This window comes from Carya illinoinensis, chromosome 16 (genome assembly GCF_018687715.1).
Source record: "Carya illinoinensis cultivar Pawnee chromosome 16, C.illinoinensisPawnee_v1, whole genome shotgun sequence".
Taxonomy (NCBI): domain Eukaryota; kingdom Viridiplantae; phylum Streptophyta; class Magnoliopsida; order Fagales; family Juglandaceae; genus Carya; species Carya illinoinensis.
Window position 1 is genome coordinate 4,305,346 of NC_056767.1, and position 10,338 is coordinate 4,315,683.

At 32.4% G+C, this 10,338-nt stretch overlaps 1 protein-coding gene across 1 annotated transcript; it reads left to right on the forward strand.

Annotated features, from left to right (window-relative positions):
• The first annotated feature begins 2,217 nt into the window (after window positions 1-2,217).
• Window positions 2,218-8,001, forward strand: LOC122299629 (mitochondrial carrier protein CoAc1-like). Its single transcript, XM_043110023.1, has 7 exons — window positions 2,218-3,264; window positions 3,707-3,792; window positions 3,874-4,081; window positions 5,237-5,369; window positions 5,599-5,783; window positions 6,798-6,926; window positions 7,594-8,001. The coding sequence occupies exons 1-7, from the start codon at window positions 3,073-3,075 to the stop codon at window positions 7,693-7,695; spliced, it is 1,035 nt and encodes a 344-aa protein (XP_042965957.1). The 5' UTR covers window positions 2,218-3,072; the 3' UTR covers window positions 7,696-8,001.
• Window positions 8,002-10,338: the final 2,337 nt, after the last annotated feature.

Consider the following 10,338-nt stretch of genomic DNA (forward strand, 5'->3'; position numbering starts at 1 on the left):
ACGGGAGCAGGTAACCTTGTGTTGCATGTCTCGACGCTTCAAATGTCCGTCCGATCCCAAACGGAATTTGAGGGCGTCATAACTACCATGCTCTTTCCACTACTAATATTTATTGTCACTGATCTATTGAGAGGATAGCAGCATGAGAAAAAAAAAGTAGAGCTAGTTTTGTTCGTTTGTGTAAGCATCTCCTTCGGACCCTCAGTCGATTCGTCTACTCACTTAAAGAGATGGATACGACTTCATTTTTTGTTTTAATTTTAGAAAGGGGGTAGTATGGTCATTGCTCAAGGAAGTACGTGCACACACATAAGGCGAAATCCCCATTTGGTTTTAATAATAGAGTTTTGTTAAATAGAAAACTCTACAAATTACACATACATCCCACTATGAGAGCATTATTAATAGATTATGCATATGTAAAGGATAATTTTGGTAAATATAACATGAATTTAGATTTTGGCCATTCCATTTATATAAGTCTCTATATTAGAATAACTATTTTTTCATTATATAATAATAAAATAATATAAGGTGAATTTGACTTTACCTATTCACATAAAACCTCTACATTAAATTATCCATTTATTTATTATATAGTAATAAATAAATAATAAATTAAAAAATATTTAAATTTTTAATTATTAATTTATTTTATTTTATCACATTTTACTATTCTATTTATTATATATTTATTAGTAATCATATTCTAATTAAATTATGGATTAAAAAATTATATTTTTCTAATTATCATTTAACCACAATTGTCATTTAACCACACATTATATATAAATATATGCACGAGCAAACGCAAATACACTTGCAGTGATCAAGAGAGAGTAGTGGGGTAGGTCTAGGTACCAAAGGAGAGAGGGAGAGTTAAAAGAAAAACAATAAAATAAGCGTTTGCTTAATGTACAGTAATCATCAAATTTGATTTTAACTTTACATTTACCTAAGAGCACTAGCATTGGCTTCATCAAAAGCCAATGCATCTTCAAATTTTGATGAATTTACTTAAAATGAACTTACATTAGATTCATCAAATAGGTATTTGGGAAACTTTAAGCTACAGTAATTGTTGCTCTTCCTTCAAATTTGAAGGTCTACTATTCCACATTCAAACTAATATTTTATTCTAATTTTAATATGCAATGGTTTTATTTTATTTTATTCTAAATTAGTTGGAAATAAATTATTTAAGTACTAAATTAAACTATTAATGTCCATATGGCTAGTATAATTACAAAATATGAAGAAAAAAAATTAAAAATATTATTATTAAGAAAATAATATTATATTATTATTTTGATGAATTTAATGGCTAATCCAATGTGGAATTATAGATATGAAGGTTTTGAATTTATGAAAAATGTGTACTTTTCATCAAATTTTGAAGATGAATTTGATGAGTCCAATGCTAATGCTCTAAAAGTTAGGAAATTTGGTTATAGATAATCCGATGCAAGTGATTTTTCTCTTTAACAATTAAAAAGTGAGATTATTTTTTAATATGGATAATTCAGTGAGACTGCTCTGAAGAGGCAATATTGCTCATCAACTTTTAAATTTATTCTTTAAAAAATAAAAAATAAGTGATAAAAATATCACATTTCACATAATAGGATGTGAGTACAATATATAATAGCATTCTTTTTAAAATGTTTTGTTTTTAAAAAAATTATTTATTATTTGATAAAAACGGATTTCAAAAATTTTTAAAATTATTAGAGTATTTTTCAACAAAAACTTCGATTTAATATTAAAAAAAACTAATTTTTTTATTTTTTAACTATTTAAAACACTTTTATAAATTTATGAAAGATATATATTTTTTTACGAATTATTAAACGGTTAGAAGAAAATTTTTAAACTCAAACTCAAAATTTAGTTTAGATAGTGAATTGAGATAAAAATAGAATAAAATATTATAAAAATATTATTTTTTAATAATATTATTATTTTATAATTTAAAAAATTAAATTATTTATTATATTTTATATAAAAATTAAAAAAATTATAATAATTTAATGAAATAAGATAGATTAAGATCAATTTCAAATGTAGTTAACGAACAGGTGGGGCAATGTCCTTTGCTCGCTCCGTATTTATGGGTGACTGCGTAAGATTTCTCGTACTCGGTCAATTCTACTCCACAGTTCATGGGTGATACCCGTGATAGGACACCAAAGTCGGCAAAGAGTGATGGTCCACCAAACACGGGTGCACTACAGTCGTATCATATCACGTTTCATACTCACAAGCGCGTTCAAATTCGAAGAAACTGAAAGCGCAAGTTGCGCAACACATACTAAACGCAAAGCAATTTCTTGAGAAAGCTCAAGGAAACCTCCTCCTTCGGTCGGCGAAGGAGAACAGGTTCATTTTTTCTTTCCGAATTTCTATATATTATGTATGGTATATACATGCCTGTTCTCCTCCTACGCAAACGTTTAGTTGCTCCTGGTAGGTTTTCTTGAACATTACTGATCGCTCACGTCCTTTACCTATCCCATTCGGCGATAGTGGGGATTGATCACTCGGTCTTTGATTCATTCAAGTGGGTTTCTTGGGATTGAAGGGTTATGCAGTATTTGGTCAGACTCGTGGCATTTTAGATCGAAATTCGCAAATCAATCCTGCCTTTCTCAAATGATGAATTTGCTTCATGCTAACGGGACTGAAATGGGTTGCTAATATTTAGTCGAAGTTTTGTTTTTTCTTGTTGAAATATTCGGTTTAATTGGTAAACTTTAGGTGGGCAATGGTGTTTTTGGAGAGTTGTTACAATTGAAGGCAGGATTTTGGATATTTTATCTGCTTAAGCCAGCTGCTCTGTGCATCGTTGATGTATATTGTTGTCATTGACGAGGAGGATCGGCTTGCGAACCTACCCACTAGGTTTCTGGGTGTTCTCAGGCCATTTTGCCTGACATTTGAACAAAAAGTCTTTTCGTTTCGTATTCCAAGAGATAGATGGGATAAGGAGTTGTTTAAGCTGCAGGGTGGCTAATTAAAAAATTCTTGAATTTAAAAGGTTGTGGTAGTGAACTTAGTTTTAAGGGATTGTAGATGGGTTCTTCAGAAGGATCTGTGTTGTCATCAAATGTTGCAAGGCTTATAGATGGTTCACCAGCTCGCAAAGAGGTGTCATACCTTGATGGTATGCCTGTTTATGTTAAGGAGCTGATTGCTGGAGGTGCAGCTGGAGCATTCGCTAAAACTGCTGTTGCACCCCTGGAACGGATCAAAATACTCTTGCAGGTGAGCATAAAAAAAAAAAAAAAAAAAACCCTTTCTTATTATCTCTTTATTTTCTTTCATTATTTGTAATCTATAATGGATATAATGAGTGCGAGATCCATTTCTTTACCTCAAAGATATGGTCACTTTGTGACAACAGGCTTATATAATCTGATGGAATCAGATTCTGTAGGACCATTATGGAGATATGGGGAAGAAAGAAATTTTAGAAGAGAGGAAAAAGATAAACTCGAGAGAACTAGAACTAACCTAAGTTATGCCATTGGTTGGGATCCCAAATGGATATATTTTTAAAATGGCTATGGCGGGGACTGAAGTATAGAGATCAATACAAATTTCTGAAGTTATTAAGATGTGGAATGATGTGTAAAAAATGAAGCATAGAGATCAATTTAAAGTTCTTACTCTTTTGAATTGTGTGTCTGTGTATGGATTTTTACAGACAAGAACAAAAGGGTTTCATTCTCTTGGGGTGTTCCAATCTTTGAAGAAGTTACTGAAGCATGAGGGAGTCCAAGGATTCTACAAGTATGTTTACACGTTAAAATTTGATCATTTTTTATGTCTTAGCTCTATAATTTATTTTAACTTATGCTTTTTGTGATCTAGAGGAAATGGAGCTAGCGTTATTCGGATTGTTCCATATGCAGCCTTACATTTCATGGCATATGAGCAGTATCGGTGTTTGATCTTGGACAACTATTCTGCCTTAGGATCAGGGCCCCTTATTGATCTTTTAGCTGGTGCAGCAGCTGGAGGAACAGCTGTTTTATGCACATATCCTTTAGATCTGGCTCGTACTAAACTTGCTTATCAGGTATGTATCTTGCATATATAATGAAACATTTGATCTTTTCTGGGCTGCAAGGGGAGTATTTCTGGTGTTGGGTGACTTTGCAGTTACTGAATACTGTTACTTCTACTACTACTTTCATGTTCCAGGATTTTTGTTAATTGGGAGGGAGCTACATATATGATCCCTACCCCTTGGAACCTTATAATAATTTTTAGTTTTACCCTTAGCTTTGAGTGTAATTTCTGAGGAAGGATAAAGGTTCTTATCGACACTCATGTTTCTCAATGCTTGAAATAAGTCGGTTCAAAGCTTTATTCATGATCCATGCACCAAATTTCCTCCCTTCTACCTGCAAGGGAATGCTACAGTAACAAAGGGCCTTTTTTTTTTTTGGGAACCCGGGGGGTGGTTAGGGACTTAAATTTCTAAGATATTATCGTTTGTCCTCTAGTTATTCAGTACTTAGCAATGATTATTTAAGAGAAAATCTTTATACCATTGGAGGTTGACATGTTAATAATCTATTGTACTTACAGTGGATCAGCATACATGATACAAAATCATCACTCTTTCAATTCTTCGGCTGAGTCCATTTCTCTATCTTCTCTGTCTCTCTCTCCAGCCGTCGCTGTGAGTCTATTTCTATCCTTTCTCTCACTATCGCTCTCTCTATCCTCACCGTCGCGATTTACAATTTCCTTGCTCCTCTACTTCTGTGACCCGAGTCTTCTTCCTAAACTCCATCTTCCATCGTCTCACAAGGTAACACTACTCCACTAGTAGATATGATGTGGGATATTGATGATTAACACAGGCCTGTGCAGGCAGGTTGGTGGAGAAGAAAGAAGGTGAAGGGACAGGCAAGAGAGGGTCTGCCTCCCATTGGTTGGTGTAAAAAGCATATATGCTGAAGGTTTTGGTCGTACGGTGGGATGGCTCTTATGAGTTTTGTGTAGAATTGCTGATGTGGCGCATTTTTATTAGTGGGCATTTTTATTAGTGGCTGTTTAAGCCTTAGGAACAGATAGACCGTTCTGAAGAGCCACTCATTATTTAATTGTGTTAAGCTATCAATAACTTCATGGGGAGTTTACTGCTTCTTTTTCCCCTTTTGGTTGATTGTTCCCTATTTAACATTTTCATTAAATGGTACCTATCTCTGTTGATGGTCTGTAGGTTGTTGAGTCTGGAGGAAGTATCAATTATCACATGAAGAATAATCATGCTCAACCTGCATATAATGGCATAAGAGATGTACTTAGAAGTGTGTACAAGCAAGGAGGAATGCGTGCACTTTATCGAGGTGTAGGTATGTTTGTTGTCATTGTTATGTTATTTACCTCGGTATGTATAAATGGTTTCATGAGTATCAAAGGGATGTTATAATGAAGACTCATCTCTTTATTATTATTTTTTTTTTTTTCGAGAGAGGCCCCGGGGGGGGGGGGGGGGGGGGGGGGGGGAGCAATTGTCCTGTCAAACTTGTTTCTCATTCTAAGTTTCTTTTTTCTTATATGAAACTTTCTATGTTTGAGCAGGCCCAACACTCATTGGTATCCTTCCTTATGCTGGGCTAAAGTTCTACATATATGAGGAACTCAAGAGGCATGTTCCTGAAGAGCATCAAAAGTCCATTGTGATGCGTCTTTCCTGTGGAGCTCTAGCTGGTTTATTTGGGCAGACCTTCACATACCCACTAGATGTTGTTAGGAGACAGATGCAGGTATGTGCCCCATTACACTCATTATACAACACACTTAGCAGAATGGAGCTATTTTTCTTTTACAGTACATACGAGTATATTTTCTGGGGCAATCAAAAGTTGACGCAAGAGGAATCAATAAGGATCATATGACTCTTTATGTTGCTATGAGTCCGTGTGCTTCACCATGGTAGCCTTAGGCCAGTGGGAAAGTTTAGGTTATCTGTCAGAGGGCTCAACTTTTTTTCAGCAAGTGAGACAGTGAAATCACCAAGGGCGTTGGTCTGGTTTTGTATGATGGGATTGGCTACATTTAGATAGGTTGGGAGCAACTTATCAAAGCTGGGGTAAAACTTGGGATTGACCTGTTAAATTGACTGCTCTGAGTCATATTCTGCAGCGTATGGATTGTCTTTGTTGTGATTGACTACAGAGGATGATATACCAAATCTCTTAAAAGTTCACTGATGGAGAAGTAGTAAACCAATTAGTTTTCCAAATCATTTGATTGTTAGTGAACATTGATATGAGGATTGAGAATTAAAGAGGTTAACTTCATGCCTCAAATATCGGAATTTTGAATTTTTTTTTATCAGTAGAATTTTGAAATTCTTATCGGTAGATGAAGAAACTGAAATGCCAGACTAGGACTTTGTCACTTATATTAATTTAAGCCATAAGGTTGAGCGATGGTGAGATGAGCCCAAGCTTGTTTCAGCTTAAAAGAATGACATATAGTAAAAGAGTTTAACATCATTTGCTTTACAAGATACAATGTTGTCAGTAAATTGACCTGTCAGGATGTAGAATATATTGGATTAATAGTCATGCAGCTTAAGTTTACTTACTATCCATGGGTAGGCTTGAACTCAAGAGAAACGAGCAAAGAAGTAACTTGCATTAAAGCTGTCGTTGCCAATTGACTTGGAATTCACGCAAACAACATTGATGTAGTTGTATTGCTAGATAAAGTTGAGACTTTTATACAAATGTCTTGAACTGGCGTTTTACAATACCTGTGGGATGCTGTTGCAGGTCGAAAGTTTGCAACCTTCGGTACAAGGAAATGCCAGATACAGAAACACATTGGAAGGTCTCACTGTTATTGTTCGTAATCAAGGATGGAGACAGTTGTTTGCTGGTCTAAGCATTAACTATATGAAGGTAATTGTTCATAATTATTGAATCGGTTACACTTGATGGATTTCTGGCTGGTGCTTCTCAAGACATTTATGACTGAAGCATTTTCATATGAAAAATTCTATTCATAAGTCTCATACACCACACACCACTCTTTTTGTTATTTTTTTTAATTTTTTTTCTCTTACCAAATGTATGGTACATGGATGATTAGTAGAAGAATTCAATTATTTTAAGAAGAATAAAACTAAATAAATTTTTTTTAAAATTTTAAAAAATAAAAAATTGTATAGTGTGTGGTGTATGAGGCTTATGAATAGCAAAGCTCCATATATATTCATTAATCCCCTTGAAGCCGTACAGCACCGAGGCCTTGGACACTTTAGTAAATACCAAAACAGCACACGCACGCATTCAGACACATGTAGTTGTTTTCTTAAAAAATCAATTTAACTAGTTTTCTTTGTCCTATCAATGATCACTTTTCCAACATCTTGAATGCTTCAAAGAAGCTGTTTAGACTTCGTTTGCTTGTACTTTTTCTGGTGCATGTTACTTGCACTAAGACCGCTTAGGCTGTTCTAAAAAGGATATGAAGTTTATTTGGAGTTTAGGGTCACCTTTGTCTGTGTGATTGGTCTCTTGCTTGAATCATAATGTCCTGCTAACACAGATTATACGATGTTCCTAGATTGTTCCTTCTGTTGCGATTGGTTTCACTGCATACGACATGATGAAGTCTTGGCTCCAAATTCCACCTCGACAGAAGACTCGATCAATATCTGCTTCCTAAAAAATGGATCCGTCCCATGGCTACTTGTGGGTCAAATCTCAAGCAACTAAACTGGGTGAGAGTCCAGATTAGTAGCTTGGAGTCCAAGTCTGTTGAGATTCTAGCACTTTGCACTTACTTTCATCAAAGCTGTTTGCTTGATTTATTGGATAAATGCAATTTGTGATATGGATACCTTCAATGTTTTCATATGTTCTGTCTTGATTTTCACTGTTGAATCTTGAGATTCATTCTTGCTCAAAACATATACTGTTTTCGAGCTAAGTTAGGGCATAGTATATAATATTTGAATCGAGGTTTGCAACTCATCATTCTCACACCACTTTTTTTATTTATTTATTTTTAGTTTTATTATTCTTAAACTAATTAATTTATTTTTTATTTTTTTTAATTCAATGATATTTTCTTAAAGACTAGTATAGCAAAAAAGAGAGGAAGAAACCATTCACCAAAAGTTTGTTGGGGGTGGTTCAAGCCAATGCATTCAACATTAATTTAAGGTTCTGGCATTCGTTTCCAGGACCGTCACCATTCATCAATGCGGAAAGAAGTCGTACAATTATTGACAAGACATGCACCCATAAAGTTAATAGCATGCAATTGGGCTGAAATTAATGGTGGTCCTATTTCTTTAGTTTACTGTCACAGGGTTGTGGTTTGGTCACGCCTCATTCATTTCAGATAAGAGGGCAATGCTTTTTCCACGTACAAAAGTCACCGACGGTGATGATCCTTTTTTTTTTTTTTTTTTTTTTTTCAAATGATTTTAAATTTTTTTCTATAAAAAATGTATAAATTAAAAAATTAAAAAAAATTAACCTATTCAGTAGCCATCTTTGATAACTTTTATATATAACTGTAGCGGGATCCCTGTATAATTGAGTCATTGATTTTCTCCCTTTTTTTTAATTTTATTTTAGTGGTTAAATTTAAGGCCTTAGAGATTAATAGACACAATTCCTTTTATAATTGTTGTATAAGTTATTTTATAAATTTTTATATATTTAAATTGTGGTTATAAAAATAATTTGTTTTTATAATTTTTCTAAATCTAATGGTTTCTAACGTTTGCTGCAAAGTCTTCTGATTTGGCCTTTAAATTCTTTTTTAAAAAAAATAAATAAATAAATCTATTAGACAACACTTTACATTCAAAGAATATAAAACAAATGTGTTAATGCAAGTAACATTATTTGTATTGAAATCAAACACAATATCATGTGACAACTTGTTTGTAAGTAAATTCAATGGATGGGTTTTTCAAGTTTGTTTATACTTTGTTTCTCCTTTTAAGATTTATTTGGATTCTGAAATGAGATGAGATAATTTTAGATGAAAATTGAAAGTTAAATAAAATATTATTAGAATATTATTTTTTAATATTATTATTATTTTGAGATTTGAAAAAGTTGAATTTTTTATTATATTTTATGTGAAAATTTTAAAAAATTGTAATAATGAAATAAGATAAGATAAAACATTTTTTGAAATCCAAACCAGGGTCCCACTTTCTCTCATTGTGGATAAATGGATCTCACTCTAATTTAAATTCTATTTTCATATCTCCAATCTAATTCTCAATGATCCCTTATAAATCCTATACTCATGTAAGATATCAATTAATTAAATTTTCTATGAAATTAAATTAATGAATAAATTGGGTATTCAAATGAATTAAATTCCATCATTTTTTTAAAAATATTTACAGTCAAAGATCAATCTCTTGAAAATATTTACTCTTATATTATTTGAATAAAAAATAAATTATGTTTGACTCACTAAATTACTTACATTCTTGGAAAGAAAATAATTAGTACAAGTTTGCTGAAATTCCGTATAAAACTTTTAAGAAAAATGGCATCTACTAAAAAAAAAAACACACTTTTTTTTTTTTTTTTTAATTTGTTGTACAGAACTTTCAAATTTATATTTAACAATATTATTTTATGTATAAATAATATAAAAAATTATATACATTCTAGAAGGTTTAATATTGGTCCAGTCCAAATCACAAGCTATGAGCCTACAACGACCGAATATTCTTAAATAACATATATCAAAATAAATTAATTGGTCCTCCTGATTAATAGGGTCGATAAGTTATGAGATGGTGATCAGATCATTCCAATTATTAAGAGATAAACCTCACGACTAGATACGTAAATGTAATCTAATCATAGTCTTAATTCAGTATAACCTTTAAGGTAAGAAGTAACTCTAAAATCACTTCTAATAGTATTTGAACCATTATATTTTACATTTACGAACTTAGGCATCGAAATAAATACAAGCATACAGTACCATTCACCTATGACTTGTAGGTTGACAATCACATTTGGTGGTGGGATCCTTTATACATACAACTAATTTTTCGGTCTTTTACATAATCTTATTTAGAATTAAAAATATTTTTATAAAATAATTTCTAAAAATAAAGTCATTTTATAGAAATATCTTCAATTATTTAAAACACGATTCTATAAAAAAACCATTAAAAAAAAATTGTAAATGTATTCTTACACAAATAATATTTACCCTTGTTCAAAATATTCCTTATGACCGGTCTTTCTGGTCAACTTCCTTGAACGTCCAGTGAAACCCGCGTTTTTCCGTTTGTTACTTGACTACTGCATACTTTCTGAG

Excerpts from the sequence above, each read along its gene's own strand:
- LOC122299629 (XM_043110023.1), top strand. The coding sequence starts at position 3,073 with ATGGGTTCTTCAGAAGGATCTGTGTTGTCATCAAATGTTGCAAGGCTT. Across the intron at positions 3,793-3,873 it reads GGAGTCCAAGGATTCTACAA|AGGAAATGGAGCTAGCGTTA; the intron begins GTATGTTTACAC and ends TTTGTGATCTAG. Across the intron at positions 6,927-7,593 it reads TAAGCATTAACTATATGAAG|ATTGTTCCTTCTGTTGCGAT; the intron begins GTAATTGTTCAT and ends CGATGTTCCTAG.